The sequence below is a fragment of the Gordionus sp. m RMFG-2023 genome, chromosome 1 (genome assembly GCF_954871325.1).
Source record: "Gordionus sp. m RMFG-2023 chromosome 1, tfGorSpeb1-WG-v2, whole genome shotgun sequence".
In the NCBI taxonomy this organism is placed as follows: Eukaryota; Metazoa; Nematomorpha; class Gordioida; order Chordodea; family Parachordodidae; genus Gordionus; species Gordionus sp. m RMFG-2023.
The window spans coordinates 1,905,414-1,928,207 of record NC_088775.1 but is presented as its reverse complement, the minus strand read 5'-3'; the positions used below and the strand labels follow the sequence as shown (position 1 = coordinate 1,928,207).

Here is a 22,794-nt window from a genome sequence, read left to right as displayed (position 1 = left end):
AATTATACATTATTTGTTATAGAAAATATTTTGTAATTGCCGATATTTTTGTATTTACATTTAAAACTTAATTACAATAACCAACATTTTTGTATCTTTTTCTAATTTTTATTTATTTTTTTCTCTTTATCTTTCACCTTTCCTGGTGGTAACTTCTTCAATATCTCTCTCTCCACTTTATGTTATTCATGCTATCTCTTTTATCTAATTTATACTTCTTTTATATTGGCTCTAACTTTATGGCCCCATTGAAGTTTTGGCCTTCCTCTTTTACGTTTATCCATCACTTCCAAACTCTCAACTTTATTTCCTATTTAGTTCATAGACTCATTGTATAGTTTTTATATTATTTTAAATAATTTTTTTAAACTAATTTATATATAATTATTATATATTTTTTGGTAAGTGGGATTTTGTGAGCCATTATTACATATTTTTTAAATGTTTTTTGTGTAAAAAATAAATTGAATAATAAGTATTAGTTTAAGATAGTAGTTTTTAAAAATTTTAATTTATAATTTTTGAATAAAAGAAAGACCGTTTAATTTGGTAAATATTAAACAGCTTTTGCGTAATTTATTTTTCACATCGTTAATCATTTTAATTTATTTATAAAATTTATGTAATTTAAATTAGAAAATATATATTGATGTTTTGCTAGTGAGAATCAGCCATCAGCTGATTTGGTTATAAAATATTCATATGAAGATGTTAATGGTTTTTCATTCACTTAAAATATCTTTTATGTTATGCCTTATTACAACTCAAATTTATATTTTTCAATTTTTAAAATTTAATAAATATATCTCCAAAAGAGGGCGTTATATGCATGGATATAAAATAAGATATTATATTATGAATCCCCGAAAAATTATAGGTTAGCTTTGCGCTATTTTTTATATATATATTTGGGTATAGATCATCTGGAAAACCTTAAAAAAATTTTTAAATAAATGATAGCATTCTTTGATATTTACTTTTATGAGTAGTGTCTTTACTGGGGTCTGTTGATTTTTTAAAAACGGCTAATTCAATATTCTAGCCACAAAAATATTGCCCTAAGCTTCATGATTGCGCTGAATGATGCCCTAAAACCTTTCTGTTCATCTATGGGAAAAATCTTCAGGTTTGCGTAATATATTTTTCTGAATAAAAATATTGAGTTAGCCGTTTTAACAACACTATTTATGTATGAGTAAGTTTAGGAAATAGAAAAAATAACCGCAAAACTTGTAAGACACATATAGCCGATGGTTATTCATAGAAATATCTTCATTTTGTTCTAGAGAAGAGAAGAGAAGATAAGAGAAGAGAAGAAGAAGAGAAGAGAAGAGAAGAGAAGAGAAGAGAAGAGAAGAGAAGAGAAGAGAAGAGAAGAGAAGAGGAGAAGAGAAGAGAAGAGAAGAGAAGAGAAGAGAAGAGAAGAGAAGAGAAGAGAAGAGAAGAGAAGAGAAGAGAGAGAAGAGAAGAGAAGAAGAAGAGAAGAGAAGAGAAGAGAAGAGAAGAGAAGAGAGAGAAAAGAAGAGAAGACTTATATTTAAGTGTAAAATATTGCCAGCTCAACACCTGCCCGATGACTAAATAAAATACATAATTAGGGTGTGATATCCATTTGAAAAAAAAATGTTCATATTTTTGTTATATGTCGCTATAATTATGCTTAGTATTTGTTAAACGACTTGATTCGAAACGATTCTTAAAAACGTTAACTCAATATTTTAGCTAGAAAAAATGTCTTTCTTTCTTTCTTTTTTCTTTCTTTCTTTCTTTCTTTCTTTCTTTCTTTCTTTCTTTCTTTCTTTCTTTCTTTCTTTCTTTCTTTCTTTCTTTCTTTCTTTCTTTCTTTGCCACGAGATTTCGTTGATAGATGTTCAATCCTTTGTGCTACCGATGAACAAAATCTTAAGACTTTTATAATATTTTTTTCTGGCTAAAATATTGAATTGGCCATTTTTTCAAAATCGACTCAAATTGAGTGTTTAACAACATTAATTATGTGTGTGTATTACAATTATCCCTAAAAAAAAATATTTTACACGTAATTTTAGGAGATATTAAACAAAAAAAAATAAACTTTGTTTTTATTCAAGATTATTAACAATTTTGGTCAATCGATTAATTAGTAACCGGCCGGTTTTGAGTTCGAAAACCGATCAAATAACAATATTTGAAAAAATCTGTTTTGTAACGATGCTTGATAGATATATGCGTATAAAAACCTAAAAAAATGAAGATTTTTCCATAAATAACTTCCAGCAATGCAGTATTTAGTTATTGGGTGGCGTTTAATATTTTACACCTATAATTTATAGAGAAATAAAATCAAAGATGAATATTTATTTCAATTGATATTAAAATTTTGGTTAGTCGAATATTTAGTAAGCGGTATGTTTTTAAGTTCGGCAATCGGTAAATCACAATATTTTTCTTTTGGAATAATGCTTCGCACGTAAATAGAGGTAATATAGAACAAAAATGAAGACTTTTCCAAGGATAACGCCCAAGCACTTTAGTATTTAGTCATTATTGAGTCGGTTATGGCAAATCACGAGACTTTTTTTGTGATAATGTTTTACACGTAATTTTAGGAGATATTAAACAAAAACAAACGCTTAAGTTACTATCAATTTTGGTCAATCCAATATTTAAAGCGGCCGGTTTTGAGTCCGGATACCGGTCATATTACAATTATTCGGAATAGTGCTTATCACGTATATATACACATTTGGAACAAAAAAGAAGATTTTTCCAAGGATAACTCAAGCATTGTAGTATTTAGTCATCATTGGGTTGGTTATAGTTCAAATCACGAGACTTTCTTTGTGATAATGTTTTACACGTAATTTTAGGAGATATTAAACAAAAACAAACGCTTTTCAATTGAAGTTACTAGCAATTTTGGTCAATCCAATATTTAGAACCGGCCGGTTTTGAGTTCGGGAACCGGTCAAATCGCAATATATATTTTTTGGAATAGTGTTTGTCACGTAAATATACGCGTATAAAACAAAAACGAAGATTTTTTATACAACTTTTAGGTGATAATCTAGCTCACAAAGATTATTATAGTAAAAAAGATTGAGATATGGATGTTAGTTTCCCCAATTTTTATAATAGGTTTTTTTTGCCTAAATCAACTTGATTTTTATAATATTAACAGAATTTTGAAAATGATCTTATGATAAAATAAATAGGATTTTTATTTGATTTTATAAAATCATTTTTTCCTAGTGGGTCATATCATAAATTATAATTGTGTTTTGTTTTTGAATTATGTCAATTTCCCTATTTACATTTGCAAAATTTTAGAAGATACTTGTTAAAATTAAATAGCTAGTATGAAAAGTATATTTATATTATAAATAAATACCAATGAAATATATAAATAATATATCAAATTTTTAGTTATGTTAATAGAGAATATTAATAGTAATTTATTTCACAGTTTTTAAATTTAGTTGAAAATTTTTAGTATTAATTAATGTATTTACATTCATCATCATCCATCACACACAAGCACAACATAAAGTTTTTAAATTGTTCATGTTTGTTCTTATAGATAGCTTGTCTAAATAGTATATTTATTTTATAAATATTCATTCTAAATCTAGAAATAGAATAAAAAATGACAAAGTTCGCAAAGATTATATAAGAGCCAATCTACATTTTATGGGAAAGGAAATTTCAGAAAATGACAAATTACTGGATTCCAGAATTTCAAGCTCTGATCTGGAATCATTTTCATCTTCAAACGAAGATAATTAAATATTCAAAATTAATTGTTTAAATATTATTTAGTCTATATATAATATTTCAAATAAAACATTTTAAGTAATTGCAAATTAGTTGAAAATAATTTATATTTGTTTAATTATGTTTATAATCTATATATTTTCAATAAAACATAAAAAAAAATCAATATTGACCTGTAAAGTATTATAAAAAAGATGGTTTCCCGTTTTTTCCCGTTATCTCCCGTTTTTCCCCAAATTTCCCGGGAAATTTCCTCGAAATATAGTTTCCCGGGAAATTTACATCCCTAGATATAACACATCGATATTAAATTTAATTGAATTAAGTTTAATTTTTAAACGAAATCATGGCCAGTCATCACATTTTTTTTATACTAAAACCCTACACGAAATAACTAAAAAAGCAAGGAAAATAAGGGAAAATTTTAATCCAGCGTCAAAAATAGAGGAAAATCAGAGGGAAAACTGGCTTACCTGGGGGGGGGGTAAACCTGGAAATCGTCATTAAACGGAGAGGAAGATAGACAGATCTTGAAGAATTAGATCCACCATCCAACATACACTCTTCACTAGTAACTTTCAAATTTTTTAGATTGATCAAACCATTATATATAAAGTATCCTTACATATGAACAGAGAGAATTATTATTTTGGGATTGAAAAAAGATTATGTTCTAGGAACTTCTAGAAATGCAGAACAACAATCATTTGGCACATATGTTTTTTTTATACTAAAATTTAATTTTATTAGAATTGTTATTTCAGTTTTAGCAATCCATTCATTTGCCGAAGATTTGTAAAAATATTTCTTAAAATAAATCAGAAAAGTAAAAAATGGAATTGAATAGAAAAAAAAAGAAGAAAATAGTAAAAAAAAATGAATGGAAAATAATTAGAAAACAAAAAAAAACGAAGAAAAAAGTTAAAAAAAGAATATATTTGATAAAATTATTATTCGGTTTTTTCGATTCAAAATAGAATATTTGATTTTTATAAGATATTTAACTCCATTTTATTTAAACTATTTACCCTTATAAATCACGTTACAATATATCTAATTATATTTTGTATTTATGATATTGCGTATGATTAAAAGCTAAAATATTATCCATTTTTTAAAAAAAATAATGTTTTCTGTCATTAGTGCGGAGTAATTAATGTTCTAGGAGTGGTGGCTCTTGTCGGAAGATTGTCTAAATTTTATCATTATCACTTGATCTTTGGGAATAATAGTCTGGAGGTAATAATATGGTCATAGATAAAAAATATAATTAATATGTAAAAACATCTCTATTCCTCGATTATCTTCTTACAAAGATTGACAATTATAACTAAGAACTTGGTAATATATATATATATCTTTCACACTAGGAATCATTATTAAAATTTACGACCATGTATTAAAGATTATCCTTTAACAGCTAACTTTTAGTATGTGTTATATTTTAAAAAATTGTTTCGATAACTTAAAATAAATAGTTAGTCAAAAATCTAACTACTAAGGTACAAATCTAATTAACTTTTTATAATTAATAATGTATCAAGATATAATTGTCCAATCTTTATTTCTTTCTTTCTTTCTTTCTTTCTTTCTTTCTTTCTTTCTTTCTTTCTTTCTTTCTTTCTTTCTTTCTTTCTTTCTTTCTTTCTTTCTTTCTTTCTTTCTTTCTTTCTTTCTTTCTTTCTTTCTTTCTTTCTTTCTTTCTTTCTTTCTTTCTTTCTTTCTTTCTTTCTTTCTTACTTTCTTACTTTCTTTCTAAGAAAACTTAGAAAAGTTATATCTTGATATTTTATCTATAGATTATAAGTATATTATTTATTTTTTTAAAAAAGGTCGAACTTTGACTACGGTATTTTCGTTATTTTGATTCACTAACAAGATCCGATTACATACGAGGGTAGGATTTATGCTAGGATCGACAACGACCGTCGAAGATATCGCCAGTTTAGAGGAACATTTGCTAAAATGTCTCTCAGTCTCCCCTTCTCGCAATTGGCAATAAAGAAGGGATTCCTGGAAAAACGGATCGATTTGGGCATTATCAACTGCTGGATTATGATGGCTGTCGCTTCGTCTTCCCTCTCTCCATGTGATTCTCGCGAATAGTGTATGTTTGCCCGTTAACATCAATGTTATAAACAGGGAGACGATAATTACCCAAAATATTAGTTCGCGGCCACTTGTTACCGTTTCCGATTCTTATTCCATCCCTATTGCTCAATGGCACGAATATACCCAGATTGGATACCCTAACATCCTTTTTCGGATTGGAGAAATCGTCTTCTCTCGGATCGGATAATTCGTATCTCGAATCGGATATTTCGATATCTCTAGGATCGGATACCTCGATATCTTTTGTATCGAATATCTCGACATCTTTGTCGATATCGTCGCCTCCATTTACATTCACCAAGATGTCTCTATCCAGTGAATCCGCTCTAGTCGGAATTTGGGTTCCATTACGATAAAAGCAATCGATGGCCGAATTATCCACAGCAGCCGTGTTGTTCACGATATCGATGTCCGCCAAAGAAATGTGACTGGTACTTCCCCTTTCTTTGTGTCTCACGAATTCTAAATGATGGGGGGCACGTATAAAAAAAATATGCCATATTGGAGTATATCAAAATTGTTAAGGTGGTCTTTTAATTTTTTTTTAAAGGCTTTTCCACGAAATCGTATTCCAAAATGCGCATATTACCTTCTTAGTGCGCTACGTGAGCGGATGTAAGACCGACCTGATTCATATCCTTCCGAACTCAGATATATCGGGTTCAGACACTCTTCTCCGACTTGATCGGATTGGACAGGATGTATGAGCGGTGGTGGTTGGAGTCATTAGATATCAATCATAACAAAAAAATAGGTAGGGATAAGTTTTTTTTTTGAGGGCAGAAGGGAGGGGGAGGGTGGTTTCTCTCCAGCTAATTTTGTTATGTAGCCGTTGGGATCGGACCTCTTGATCATGGCATTTTAATCCGCACCTGACTCGAAAAGAGTTACGGTACTTATACTATATAATTTGATATTTATAAAAAAAAAAAAATATCTATTCACCCAAATTTTGTTCGGACGCTGCGTAATCACGATACGCCAAAATTTCCAAATGACAATTTCCTTCGATGCTGAGTATGTCTCCACTGGAATCTTGCATTTTTTATATATACAATTTATACATTATGCAGTTTGCAAAAAAGAAAGAAGCAGAATAGTAAAGATAAGAAAGAAAGAAAGAAAGAAAGAAAGAAAGAAAGAAAGAAAGAAAGAAAGAAAGAAAGAAAGAAAGAAAGAAAGAAAGAAAGAAAGAAAGAAAGAAAGAAAGAAAGAAAGAAAGAAAGAAAGAAGAAGAAGAGGAAAGAAAGAAAGAAGAGAGAAGGAGAGAAAGAAAGAAAGAAAGAACTAACTACACAACCAAACTGCTATTTTTTAATTTGCTTTATACCTATACTGAGGTTGACCCATCTATCAGAAGGGTCTACGATGGTTCCATCTTTGATTACGCTTATTCGACATTCACAAAGGGAATCGTCTTGACTGGGGAACCGAAAATGTCCACCACGATGAGACTGATAGCCGGTATAGCTCAGAAGAGATTTATCTAAGATTTCTGATAGATAAATTAAATATTATATAACGCTTTTATTGATTTGAAAAAAACAACATATTATTTAGTCAATACTAATACTATTATATATGTTGGCGTCAATGTGTTATTTTTTCAAATTTAAATCTTCTTTTTTCTCTTCTTTCTTACTTTCATTCTTTCTTCTTTACTCTTTTTCGTTATTTCTCTTAATACCAGAAATGTGGGGCTAAGCATGTTTAGAAATATCAACCACCCTATGGATTTAGAGACAATTTAGCTGATAACCTTCGAGACTAGGGAAAATACCAATATAAATTATATTAAACTCAAAAGTCCTTGGGCAAATATTTCCAAGAACCAGTGAGCAAGTTATTTTTAACCTATCCTGGAATACATTTCCAAACATAATCGTATTTTAAAAATTTTAAAAATTTCAAAAAATAACGCGCCCAAAAAATGATGTAAAGTTTAAAAAAAATATATTATCACATCGAAGCTAATACATAATATTAAGTGCTATCATAAAACTTAGGAACATCAAAAAGAGGGGAACATTATAATAAAACCTCGTTTTTAAAAATCTGCTCAAAACGAGCTGTTCAACACTAAGATTTTTGGGTGCGATTTGAGAATAGATAAATTTCGAGGCCGGGCCCTAAAAATTTGACAATGAGTGATCTTAATAATTTGCTATAAATTATGCCCTAAAAAAACGATTTTTGGGTAAAGTTACTTTTTATTTACAGTTACAGGTTACGTCATTTAAAAAGTAACTGGGTTTAGTTACTTGTTTGTTATATTTCAATTTTAAAAAAAACAAACAAGCGATCGAATATAAGTAACTCAAAAAAGTTAACTAGTTCCCAGTTGAATTTAACTAGTTTTAGAGTTACATTTTCCTAATAACATATAATAATACCTAGAACTGACGATAGCATTCGTTAAAAGTGTACATCAATGAAAAACAGCTGGGGACGCCATTTTGGAAATTTTTAACGAGGCCAATTTATTCCAATATATTGAAGCAACTTATTAAAGAATAACCTGATCATCGAGATAATAAGGAAGCAATAACATGAGAATAATTACTATATGGGTTACCAAAATGGCGGGTCCAGCTGATTTGCATTCAACGACGCTTTCAAGTGCACTATTATGCACGCATCGTCATCGTCAGTCATTGAATAAATCATAAGATTATAATATAATATATATTTAATCTTAGCATTTCGTTAATAATACCTCGAAGTAATCGATCCAGAAAGCTGGTTTGGGCAGAGATCAATGCTAGAAGTGTTAGAAATAAGAATAATTTAAACATATTGTAAAAAAATTAATTATTTTATTTTCTAAAAAATTTTTTAAAATAGTTAAGATGATTTGGGGAAATTATTATATATTTCATAGTCCAATATAAAGAAGAATATTTTTTTTTTGATTTATTAGTCATCGGGAATAATCTAGAAATGTTTGTCTTAGTTAATCAAACATGAGATCAGCTATTTTATATGAGTAATTTTACCAATATTATAAACAAATGTTATATTATATATATTCAAAAATTAGTCATTAACCTAACATATACTATAATCATATTTTATGTAGGTATGAACTACAATTATTCAAATCGTTGATCCAGATTTGAAACGCTTTAAATGACACCTGCCATTTTTAGAGATTTTTTTTTAATTAAAGGGAGTGGTTAATTAACTATGAAATTGATTTAAAAATATTAAATTTGACCCATGTTAACAGCACTGTCAATCATGCGCCATTTTTTAAAAAAAAATTATTGAATATACTTGCACTATATCTATGATTTTTCGTAATTTATAATCAAATCACCAATTATTCGTAATTATCAAATAAATATTGGAATAATTTTTTTATTTTGTAGCATTTAAAATTATTTTATTTTTATTTTTTTCTACTTTCAATACGGTTTGGGTCACGTGATAGCTACCACCCAGGACCATAAAAAAGTGGAGAAAAGGAGAGCGAAGGGAGAAAAGGAATAAATTCCGTGGCTGGAAACACTTCTATACGCTAATTTTGGGCAACTGGTACCTTCGAAATAGCCATAAAAAGATTACTAAGATATCAAACGGTTCCAAATGGCGTTTCGGGAAATTCGGTCCGTTAAGTGAAATAATTTTTAACGGCTCGGATTTTATAATATTAGCGGTTAAAACCGGTTCGGTTTAGACCTCTTCGAACAAAAAAATATTCACAATAGTGTTTGCTTCACTCGCATTTTGATTTTATCAATAGGAATTGCTCATTATAATTGGGTAATTTAATTACTATATTTTTTTAGCTGTTCCAGTCATTTGACCAGCTAAACCAAATTTTAAGCACGAAAGTTATCCCACGGGGTTATGGTTTTTTTTTATTGAAAATTTAGCAGCTCAAACATCAAAATAAACTAATATAGATAAGATAAAACGCCTTATTAATAGATTTCTCCGCCACGCGCCTGTAGATAGGGCCGAATTAGCCGACCTTTTACCCATTACCTAACCGTATTTCTCACCAATCATCTTCGAGTAAAAGTGTTTATTAATGCCATCATGAATCCTCTCAATTTTTTTTTTCCTAACAATTTTTGCGGGTGGAGCCAAATAATGAGTTGGGAAAAAAAATCGTAACATTCATATTTAAGATCCGCTAAACTAGACCCGTTAAGAATTTTGCACGAGTTGACTAGACCGACCGGTTAATATTTTACAAAAATTTAGACCGGACACGGCTAAATTTCACGAAAAGCCCCCCACGGCCGATAATTTCTTCTTTTTTTTACAAATTTTTGGGCCATTACATTTTTTTAATATCTACATCTTATTTTTCTTCAAAGTTAATTTCAAACTCTTCTATTTCTCCCCTATTAGTGCGCATGCGCGCAGATTGAACATTCCGACGCATCGTTCCAAAACGCGGAAACGTAAACACAGCTGTGTTTAAATTTAACCATTTATTTTTAATTTTTTTTTCAATACGAAACGTCTAAATTTAAAACAAAAAAAATGCCGTCCAATTTTAACGAACACATCTAAAATTGTATTGTTCGCCTTTTGAAACGCCGTTGAAACGCTAAATTTGTGCGCGTCATATGGCTACCTTATTTCTACAATAATCCATTTTATAAAGTCAACTTGTATTTGATGTCTATCATCTTGTCATTAGATCATATTCAAAAAAATAGGTTAATTTTTTTTGTCGCGAATTTATTATATTATTTATTTGATTTAAGATATTTTTGTTAAATAGGCTTTTAAAAATAACATAATAATGGGAATTATAAAATATTTAGCTTGAAATTCAGAAAAATATATATATATATATATCTAAATTATAATGCACAGGGCTGGCCTATTAAGATATTAGGGAAAACTGAGAGATTTGTGAGGTATATACCCGCTAAATTTTCCCCGGTCCGTTATGGCTAGCGGGCCGGGCTTTGCGGATGGCTGATTCATATCATCGTTATCCAGGTTAATTTGGTGGATTTTATTTTCTTCTTTAGTAGTCGAATCAGAACAAGCTTCCCGTTATAAAGTTAATTATATCTAAACAAATAATTTCTATTTTTAATAAATCTTTTATCCTTGGAATTTTTTTTTCCCCTCCTAATTTAAATACGTTTTAAATATAAATTAAAAACTTGTTGTTCGATTTGATTATTTGATTACTCATTAAATAAAGAGAAAATTGCGAGAAAAAATGTAAATAGAAAAAAATATATTCTCACCGTTTTTCTTTCTTTTCTTTCTTTCTTTCTTTCTTTCTTTCTTTCTTTCTTTCTTTCTTTCTTTCTTTCTTTCTTTCTTTCTTTCTTTCTTTCATTCTTTCATTTGTTTTATTTAGCTTCTTTAGAAAGAATTTTGATAATATTAAAGCGCTATTTTTTTTAAAGATTTTATAAGGATGAGGGTAAATTCGGGTAAAAAAAGCGTTTGCCGTAATCCGTTTATTTTGGGGGATAATACATTTCCAGTTTTATATTCGCGGTAATATTTTCCAGGTAATAAGAATTTTCGTAGTAAATAGACGATCGAAATAACGCCTTCCACGAATAAAAGTCTAGCGTTTATCATATTTTATCAGTGAGGACTTATAAGTGCTCCAAGTTGAGTTAGAAGCGTTTAGAAACGGCTTGCACAGATACTTTTTGCGTTTTTAATTTACGCGTGGCCATTTAAAATACACATTATTTAAAATAAAACGTCCCAAAACGTTTAAAATTTTCTAAACATTTGCTATAATAAATGGACCGATTAGAGAGTGAAAAAAAAACATTGTAATCAAAAAGTGCCCTCCATTTAAACCCTGACATATTAATCAGATGTAAGTGTCGATTTACTCTTTTGCATAACTTTTGTTGTAATTTTTAGGGTTCTTGGAACAATTTTATTGACCAATTATCCATGTATCGCATTAGGACAAAGTAGCGGAGATCTAAAATCTCTTAGGTAAAGCCGAGGAATTATTAATAGAGATCAAGTTAGATTTGCGTTATACTGTTATGGGGGCTTGTTGATTGGTGATCTCCAGTTTTTGATGAAGTGTTAAGGGCCCTAAAAATTTTGTAGCTTCAGGGCCAAAAATGATGGTGATATTGAATTTTCGTATGAGGTCGTAAGGGAATTAGTGAACAAAAAAAAATACATCAAAATTATATAAGCTCAAGCTTATTCTCTGACTTTCAAGAATGAAATTTGATTTGTTCATTTTGTTATTCCAATAGATCAGGAACATGTGGGAAAGAAAGAAAGAAAGAAAGAAAGAAAGCTCTATATAATTAATTTTTTTTTTAACTTAAACATCATTTTCATAATTTGTCAGGGAATAAATATTTGATTGGATAGAATTTTGATTAGAAATTCTAAAAATTAATGAGATGTTTTTTTTTAGACTTCGTTCGATTTAGAATTGAGAATTAAACCCTGATTGGAAGAGTAGGTAAGATTTAAATCTTTTCACTAAAGAGGGAATCAACTTTTGGCGGGAGATTATTTGTTCATTTTTGCCATTCGCAATGGAGGGAGATTTTATTTTAAACCATCATTTTAAATTTATAAAAAAAAAATTAATATAAACTTCTATGCGATACTTTTAAAATATATGCAGAGACTGATGTAAAAAATAAAATTGACCAATCAAAAGTCATAATAGTTTGCGAAACCTATTAAATGCAATATTTTAATAGAGAGAGAATAGACCGCCAATTTAACATGTGTTCATTATTTAATTTTTTTCGATAAAAATTTTTCCCGCTCTTTTCCAGCTAACTCTTTTTTCACAATATTTCGAAAGAACATATGTTATAAAACATATGATGTAATGTTATTCGATTCGCAATTTATTTTCCGCCTCAATTTTTGTCGGCATGATGATAGCGATAACGGCGGAGCGATATTAATTATAATGTATAATATAGAGGATTTAAAACGACACGATTTTTTTTCTCCCCTGGGAAACAATAATATCCACATTAGAAGATCCGCAAATCAGGAGCTGGAATATATTTTTTTTCAAAAATAATGATTTCGGTTCGGGCTGGGTTGGGGCTCTGATATTTTTTTTAAAAACCGGGCCGCTCCGGTCTGGGCGGACATATAATCTTTATTTTTATTTCCGGTCGGGCTTTTCGATATGATTGGACCGGTCAGGACGAAAATTTTATTAAGGGAGAAGGGAGTTAATTTTTTTATGTGTATTTAATTTTATTTTATATTAATATTTTAGTATTTACATGGTATTTATTTTAATTTTTTGAATGTTTATTTTTAGATATTTCTTTTAATGTATTTTTTTTTAAAGTGGTTATTATATTAATTTTTTTAACGTGTATTAAATTTTATTTTATATAAATATTTTAGTTTTTACATGGTATTATTTAATTTTTTGGATGTTTATTTTTTTTTTAGTATTTTTTTTGTATATTTTTTAAAGTGGTTATTATATTAATTTTTTTAACGTGTATTTAATTTTTTGAATGTTTATTTTTAGATATTTTTTTAATATATTCGTGGTTATTTTACATGATATTATGTTTATTTTTTAGATATTTTTTTATATATTTTGTTAAGGGGGTTTTTTATATTAATTTTTTAATTGTATTTTTTACATGTATTTAAGTTTATTATTAGTTTTAAAGAAATATTTTTATTCTGATAACATATTATATTATTATATCATTATATATTCAGAAATAGTAACCTATGACCGGGAAATAAAAATTATGTTAAAGAAGGGATTTATTTTTTACATGTATTTAATTTTATTTTTTGATGCTTATTACATATATTTTGTTAAGGGGGTGTTTGTAATTTTTTTCGTGGATTATTTTATATAATATTTTAGTTTTACAAGGAATTTAATTTTTTGATGTTTATTTTTTTTTAAGTGGTTAAAATATCAATTTTTTTTTACAATGTATTTTATTTTTTGATGTTTAATTTTAGATATTTTTTTAGAAAATTTTTTTTAATATATTTTTTTTAAAGTGGTTATTGTATTAATATTTTTTACAATTTAATTTATTTATTGAATGTTAATTTTAGATATTTTTTTTAAAATATTTTATTAAAGGGTGTTTTTATGTTAATTTTTTTTTACATGGTATTTAATTTTTTGAATATTTTTAGATATTAAATTTTTTTATATATTTTATTTTGTTAAGGGGGTTTTTATATTAATTTTTTATATGGTATTTAATTTTTTTAAATTTATTTTTTTAAGTGGTTATTATATTAATTTTTTTACAATGTATTTTTTTCTTCTTTTTTTTCCCCGGTCATTTTGGTTTATTTTAGATATTTTTTAAATATTTTTTTATATATTTCATTTTGTTAAGGGGGTTTTTTTGTTAATTTTTTTAAATTTATTTTTTTAAGTGGTTATTATATTAATTTTTTTACAATGTATTTTTTTTTCTTTTTATTTCCCAGTCATTTTGGTTTATTTTAGATATTTTTTTTTAAATATTTTTTTATATATTTCATTTTGTTAAGGGGTTTTTTTTATTAATTTTTTATATGGTATTTAATTTTTTTAAATTTATTTTTTTTAAGTGGTTATTATATTAATTTTTTTACAATGTATTTTTTTTTCTTTTTTCCCCCGGTCATTTTGGTTTATTTTAGATATATTTTTTAAAATATTTTTTTATACATTTTATTTTGTTAAGAGGTTTTTTTTATTAATTTTTATATTATTTTTTTTACAAATGTATTTTTTTTTCTTTTTTTCCCCGGTCATTTTGGTTTATTTTAGATATTTTTTTTTAAATATTTTTTTATATATTTTATTTTGTTAAAGAGGTTTTTTTATTAATTTTTTATATGGTATTTAATTTTTTTAAATTTATTTTTTTAAGTGGTTATTATATTATTTTTTTTACAATGTATTTTTTTTCTTTTTTTTCCCCGGTCATTTTGGTTTATTTTTGATATTTTTTTATATATTTTATTTTGTTAAGGGGGTTTTTTGAATATTTTCAGAAATTTTTTTAAATTAATTTTTTTAAGTGATTATATTATATTATTATTTTTTTCACAATGTAATTTATTTTTTACTGGTCATGGGCTACTTTATTTGAATATTTACTGATATTAAAAAAAAAGGTCGTTTTATTTATAATATTAATTTTTTTTTTAACGTGTATTCAATATTTGGATCTTTAATAATTTAGATATATTTTTTAAATATAAATTTTTTTTTTCAAGGTAGTTTTATTGTCTTCGCTTGAATAATAATTTTTTTTTCTAACAAAAATTTTTATTGAATGATGTTAGTAACGGTAATGTTAAACGGCTAGTATTTGATCCGTTTTTTTTAAAAGGGCTAACTCAATATTTTATCTAGTCTTGTTAAATTACCTAACTCTGACCACTCTATTGTGGCTCAGTCGAGCTTTTAGCTTAGAAAAATATAATTAAGCCTCTAAGTCGAGTCTTAACCTGAAGATTGATCGGAATATATTCGGTTAAATGGCCACGCTGTTTTATAGTTGACTAAAGTTGTGTAGCAGAGTTGTTAAAGGATCTAGATACAAATATCTAGATCCTGTATCTAGATATAAAAATGTGGTATCTATATCTGTATCTAGATAGATTTTTGGTTAAAATATCTGTATCTAGATATTATTTTAGACGATGTATCTGTATCTAGATCCATTTAAAAAGTATCTTTTAACAACTCTGTTAGGTAGTTTAACAACACTAATTTCATCCAGAAATGTACTAACATAAGCCCAAAGATTTCCTTTTGTTGATTTTGTCCCATCACCTAAATCAACATAGTCATGATAATAACACCTAATAAACAGCAAAATATAAGAAATTAAAAAAAATATATTTAGAAATTGAAAGGTACGAAAATGGGAAAGGTACAATACCAAATAAATAGTCATTTGAATAATTTTCAAGTTAAAGTATAATAACCCAAGAAAATGGTAATCAATATCAAATATATAATTATTGTTAGTATTGTTGATAAACGGGTTGTTTTGAGTCAAAACGGCTAACTCAATATTTTAGCCAGAAAAAATATTGCCTGAACCTCGATATTTCGATAAAATATGTTCTAGACCTTTGTTCTTTCTATGAACAAAATCACCGGGCTTGCGTAATAATTTTTTTCTGGATAAAATATCGAACCGTTGAACAACACTGGTGAGTAGGGCTCTTGGGTAGAAGAGCGGATTGTATTTGTAATTTTTTCAAAAAATTATTCACTAATTTTTACTTTGTATCGTCGTTACTTTTTTTAAAAAAAGTATTAATTTGTCTTACTATATATTTTTATTTTTTTAATGGCATCATATCCCAATTTTTTTTTACTATTTTTTTCGTAGGATAAGGGTAAATTTGTTTATTATCCTTTAAATAATATTTTTTTACCGAACCCTAGCATATTTGCTAAAAAGTGGAGGAATGGGATCGCAACTCACCCCCCCCCCTCTCTTGATCTTGATTATTCTGGAAGATAAATTACCATACCCTTTTACGGTTTAAAAATATCGTGTTGAAGTAATTTTTATATCCTTTTTGAATGGTATTAGCCTAACACCTTTACAATGGAAAAATTTAATCTCCCATGCGATTGCGCTAAAAAAAAATTTCAATAGGAGTTTTCCTGTATCGGGGGATTAAATTCTCTATGCACGCCAAGCAGAGACAATTTCAATCAACCGATTCTCTGTCGTAATTTTTGAGATAAGTTTCCATTCTCGGCAAACGAAGAAAAGGTGTCCTCGTATTAATTGGTATTGCTAGTGTCCCTAACCGGCTCATTTTGAGCCGATCTCTAAAAACGGCTAACTCAGTATTTTAGCCAGAAAAAAAATTTCCTAAGCCTCGAGGTTTCGATAATATGTGCCTAGAACTTTGTTCCTTCTATGAGCAAAATCTTCAGGGGCTTGCGTAATATTTTTTTCTGGATGAAGCATTGAGTTAGCCGGTTTTTAAAAATCGACTCAAAACGAGCCGTTTAACAACACTAGGTATTGTTGATCAAAATATACGGTGATCTTAATATATTTGGGGAAAAGGAGCCTAAAAAAATGTATTTGAAAGTATGCAATGCTTCCATGGGATTTTTTATAAGGGGGTGGGGGGGGGGAGATGTTAATCCCTCGAACCATGTTTTAAATTCTGAAGATAGATTGGCTCAGAATATATTTATACTTCTATGAACAAAATTATGCTAAATATTAAATCCTCAGACGGATTTCTAAGTATAATAATATTCGTAAATTGGATTAAAGCCATTTGAACGGTTCAATGGTTGATAGGTTTGAAATAATGTATTAAAAGCGCAAATTATAACGGTCACAGTGAACCTCAATTGAGTTTCACATTGGGAAATGGAAACTATTTGTTTTAGTCTCTAGATGCAAGTCTAGACTGACGAATCTTAAAATCATATAATCTAGCTTCCGCCTCAAATAACCATACAAATCTCGTAAAAACTCTTGGTCGATATCATCTCTTCGGTTTTCTAAGTTGTATTGCAATAATATTTTCGTGATCAACATAACCCCCCAACAAAATCCATTTCGTTTTCTAGAAAAATTGTGCAACTTGTTATGAAACCTTCAGATAAAATATCCGGTTAAGCTTACTCCGATATTTCTTAAAGGACAAATCAAAATACGTTCTTCTAGGTCCGAAGAGGCTGAAACCTTGATCTCAAGAGTAGTGTTAATATTTTATCCAGAAAAATATTGCCTAAGGCCTCGTGATTTCGCTAATTGATGTCTAGAACCTTGTGTCATCCACGAGCAAACTCTTTAGGCTTGCGTTATATTATTCTAGATAAATATTGTGTCAGCCCTTTCTTAGAAATCGGCTCAAATCTAGCCGTTTAACAACACTACTCAAAAGCTACATCTTGTCGGGCATCTTCTTGGAGTTATTTTTTTTCCCTGTAGAAGAAGCCTCACAAATAATCCTATTTTATTCGCCAAATTCTGTAGGATTTAATACATTTTAGAAATTTTGACCTAAGTAATAGTTATTTATAGAGAGATAAATTAATTTAGAATTTTGTTTTAGTAGGTAAAATTTTTTATCCATCAGTGTTGCAGACTTAAAAAAATGATGGAAAAATTTTCACTAAATATTCGCAGGGGGGGGGGGGGGGGTAAATATTAATACAGAGGAAAGATAATATTTAAATTAATTTTCAGGGATGTGAAACTAAACCCGTACCCTGAACCCTCCTATTTTGGCTGTACCCAATCCCGGAAGAACCCTTTTTAAAAGTGAAGTGTCCAAGAGTTCTAAGTGTCAAAATAGAAGTGCATCCGAATATATAAATTAGAATAAATATTACAAACATTAAATAAATTTTGTATTCCTATAAGATATGTTTACACAATTGCTACTACGGAGTGATAATCTTGTGAAATCGATTAAATTTATTAAATGAATGTTCTAGCGGGGTCCCTATTAAAATTAGGAGTATTGCGCTGGAAGAGAAGGATACGATGATGATGATAATTATGATGACATAAAATGAAATTTACAGGTAATTGAATAGAAGATTTCTCCACAAATATATATTGCATTAGATGCACAGCCCCATACTCTACAATTGGCTATTAATGATAACCTAAAAAAATATTCACCTTAAAATGATCATTGATAATAGTATTGTTAAATAACCTAACTTTGATCATCTCTAATGTGGTTTATTCAACAAGCTTTTAGCCTAAAAATCTAATTTAAGCCTCTAAATTGAGTCTGAAGATTGATTCGAATATTTTTGGATAAATACATAACTACGCTGTTTTATAGTTGACTAACGTTAGGTAATTTAACAACACTAATTGATAAAGTAAGGGATGTTTGAACTCACACAATTGCTAGAATATACAAAATCCATTAGAAGGTCGATGGCAATATTAAATCGTACACGTTGGTCCTCAATCTGTTCTGTATGATGCTAGAACGATTATTAAGTTCGAAAGATTCTGTACCGATTTTATTATGGTAGCATGTGAAGTCGTTTTGTCGGAAGATGATTGGTGCCATCCATATAAGAGACCTTACTAGTGTATTAGTTTCTTTAAAAATAACAACTTTATGATTACAATCAGAACAATAATGTTTTATCTGATTTTTATGGAATATTGGAGGCTACTTCAACACCTAATGATTGCAGTGATATAATGATAATGATAGCAACTATTGATGATCTTGAAATTTTATTAGTAGATAGAGAAAAAAAATCAAATTATCAACAGATAGAAAGGGGGAACAAAAAAAATGCTTATTACATCTTTAATAGAAAGGTTTTCAGAAGTTAAGAGAACAAAATATTTCAAAATTCTGAGAAGAAAATTCTTATATCCAAAATTATATATCTTGATTTTGTTTAGAATCGTCTTGGCTGCAGCGGCGACACAAGTACACAATAAAGGTCAGCGTAGAACGTGCATTTTTTTCTTAGGAAATATATATTATATAAATCTACTTGGAAATCTTGAGGATGATATTTTAGAAGATACTTTGCTTGTGCGACCAAATAAAACATTTAAAAAAATATAAATTATTTCATTTTTTTTAAATTTTTATAAATTATGAATGTGTATATACAAAGACCCTTTTTTTAAAATTTTATTTCTGTACCAGAACCCGTACCTTTTTAACATTTTATTCCAATTATTTAAATTTTAAAAATTCTAGTATAAGTTGAACCTACTATATATAAATAACCAATCAAATCTAAATTTAAAAAAAAAATATTACTTATATTATGTATGTTGCAGGACAAATTCTGAAATTAGAATTCTACTTCACAGACACAGGCTTTAAAAATTTTAAAAACTTAAATTATCTGTAGCAGAATATGTTTTAAAAAAAAATGTTTTGCTTGAAAATCAAACAAAAAGAAAAAGTGCAAAAATTCCCTTTATAAATTTAGAAAAATGTTAAATAAAAACATATATTTCAAAAGACTATTAATTAACCTTTATCTTAATATTTTTTTAAAATAAATCCAAGAATTTTAAATATTTCATTAAAGTTAAGGAAAATTATAGTCTGGTTATTTTTGTTGAGGCATATCGTTGTGTGGATATTCTAACTGGGAGATTGCTCACTTGCCTTACTATATAAATAGTGATTAATAAAAAATTGGTGCTAATTTGGTTAATTAAATGCTTATTTTAATATGGCTGTGATTATGTTTATATTGATTTAATGAATACTAATTTAAATATTTAGACAATATTTTTAAAAATACTTTCATATTTAATGTTTTTTAAAATTAATAATCATTTTTATTAGAAAAATTGAATCTAATTCCACCAAGAATTAAATTATTTATATTTTATTATTAATATTGATAAAAGTATTAATAGAAAGAATATTAAGGTTTATTTATAATTCTATTTTTATACTTGAGTGATTAGCAAAGTAATTTCATAATTTAATTTTAATTAATATTGTGTGGAGTTTAAATACTTTTAGCTGGCTAGAATTCATCATTCTAAAATAAATGATTATTTAAATATGATAGAAACACATATCAGAAAAATCTAAAAAACTGTCAAAATGTAGGTTACTTAATTTATAATTATAATTCCTAAATAAACCTATGAGAAAATTTTAAATCTATTAATCAGAGATAACCAAATTTATTTAAACATTTAAACATATTGTAAAGATATAGATAAGATATTCGTGATTGTATATTAAAATATATATATATGTCAATTTCAAAATATAAAAATGGCAAATAAATATAATCCTTTATATCTCCAACTCCAAGCAATTTATATTAATGTGCATTGGAAAAATAAATTATTACCTTTATCATTACTAAATTTCACATTGTTGGCATGTGACGAGGTGGCCGAGTGGTTAAGGCGATGGACTGCTAATCCATTGGGTTTTCCCGCGTGGGTTCGAATCCCATCCTCGTCGAATTTATTTTTAAATGTCTTTTTTTTGTATTATTTTAAAATTTATATTTCATTTCAAATTTATTGTAATTAATTAGTAATTAAATTTCAAATTTGTAATAACTAATTAGTAATTAAATTACCTTTTATTGATAAAATCATAATGCTATTGAAGCAAATTAAGGCAATATTATGTATTTTTTGTTCAAAGTGATCCAACCGAACAGGGGGTAACCGTTAATAATACAGAACCTGAACCGTTAAAAATTGCTTAACCCTAAGACTGTAAAATGATAAGAAAACCAGTTTGAACCTTTTGATATCCTGGAAACCTTTTTATATCGCTATTTGAAGGTAAATACCTACCCAAAGTTATCTTATAGAAGTGTTACCAGCCATGGATTCTTTCTCTCCCTCTGATCCCCTTTTCTCCACATTTTTATGGTCCTTGGAGCAGCTATCATGTGACCTAATACAAAATGGAGGCGCCCGTGCTAGAAATAATTAAAATAATTTATGAATGAAAAAAATAATTGATAATATTATGAATAATTGGCGATTTAGTATAAAATCATAAATATATATAGCAAGTATATGTAGCAATAATTATTTTATAAAAAAATGGCGCATAATTGACAGTGCTGTTAAGTTGGTCAATAATTTAATATTTCTATAAATGAATTTTTTTTTAAAATTTATATATTTTATTGGTTAATTTTAAGAAATTAAAAATCTACCTCCCTAACTTAAATAAAAATCTTGAAAAATGCCAGGTGTAATAAATATTTCAATTCTGAACCAATGATTGATTAATTGAAGTTAGAAATCACACCTACATAAAGATTATAGTATATGATAGGTTAATGACTAGTTTTTGTATATATAACATTTTTTTAATAATATTATTACTCATATAAACAGCTGATCTATTTATGATTAACTAAATCAAACTTCTAGATTCTTCCCGATGACTAATAAATAAGAAAGAAAGAAAGAAAATATCAAAAATTAATAGTTACCCAAATCTTCTCATTTGAAAAATTTGGAAAATTAAATAATTTTTCTAAAAATTATTTATTTTTTAGAATTATGTTTAAATTATTCTTATTTTTAACATTACTAGCATTAATCTATGCCCAAATTAGCTTTCTTGATCAATTACTTTGAGGTATTAATGAAATGATAAAATAAATATATTTATGTTGTAATCATGATTTTTGTTATAATTGATACCAAATGACTCCAACTATCGCTCATATACATCCTGTCCAATCCGATTAAGTCGGAGGAGAGCGTTTGAACTCGATAGATCATAGTTCGAAAGAATATGAATCAGTTCGGTCTTACATCCGTCATGTAGCGCACTAGAAGTTAATATGCGCATGCTGGAATACGATTTCGGGGTAAAGCCTTTAAAAATTTTTTAAAAGACATGTATGTGGGCGAAAAATTATTTAACCTTAAAAATTTTGATATACCCTGAATTCCAATATGGTATATTTATTTTATAAGTGCATCCATCATTCAGAATTCGTGAGAAACGAAAAATGGGTAGTACAAGTCACATTTCTCTGGCTGACATTGATTGTGTGAACATCATGACAGCTGTGGTTAATTCAGGCATCGATTGCTTTTATCGGAATGGAACCCAAGTTCCCACTAGAGTGAATACATTGAATAGAAACATCGGGGTGAATGCTAATAAGAGACGACTATATCGACAGAGATGTCGAGATATTCGATACAAAAGATATCAAATTATTCGATCGAGATGTCGAATTACCCGATCCGAAAAAGGATATTAAAGTATCCAATAGGGGTATATTCGATCCAATAAGCAATAGGGATGGATAAGGGTAGGAAACCGTAACAAGTGGTCGCGAACTAATATTTTTTGTAATTATCGTCTCCCTGCTCATAGAATTGACGTTTACAGGCAAAGGTACACTATTTGAGGCAATCACAGGGGCGACATTATCATAATCCAAAGGTTGATAATGATGTCAAATAGATCTATTACCCCAGCAATCACAGGTGAGAG

The 22,794-nt window shown here is 27.8% G+C and overlaps 1 protein-coding gene and 1 non-coding gene across 2 annotated transcripts; one reads left to right on the top strand and one right to left on the bottom strand.

Moving 5' to 3' along the window:
* Positions 1 to 4,927: 4,927 nt before the first annotated feature.
* LOC135922591 (uncharacterized) lies at positions 4,928 to 22,067 on the bottom strand. Its single transcript, XM_065456995.1, has 8 exons — positions 21,987 to 22,067; positions 21,146 to 21,247; positions 20,660 to 20,792; positions 8,582 to 8,626; positions 7,196 to 7,360; positions 6,811 to 6,900; positions 5,593 to 6,327; positions 4,928 to 4,986 (listed from the first exon to the last, which is right to left on the bottom strand). The coding sequence occupies exons 1-7, from the start codon at positions 22,065 to 22,067 to the stop codon at positions 5,807 to 5,809; spliced, it is 1,137 nt and encodes a 378-aa protein (XP_065313067.1). The 3' UTR covers positions 4,928 to 4,986; positions 5,593 to 5,806.
* Trnas-gcu (transfer RNA serine (anticodon GCU)) lies at positions 20,695 to 20,775 on the top strand. Its single transcript has one exon. It is a non-coding gene; the product is annotated as a tRNA-Ser (tRNA).
* Positions 22,068 to 22,794: the final 727 nt, after the last annotated feature.

Bases quoted from the DNA above. Each gene is read 5' to 3' on its own strand.
- LOC135922591 (XM_065456995.1), bottom strand. From the start codon at position 22,067: ATGATCTATCGAGTTCAAACGCTCTCCTCCGACTTAATCGGATTGGAC. The intron at 21,248-21,986 runs GTATCAATTATA...AATTATTTCTAG, and splicing joins GCGATAGTTGGAGTCATTTG to CACGGGCGCCTCCATTTTGT. The intron at 6,328-6,810 runs GTGAATAGATAT...CCCATCATTTAG, and splicing joins AGCGTCCGAACAAAATTTGG to AATTCGTGAGACACAAAGAA.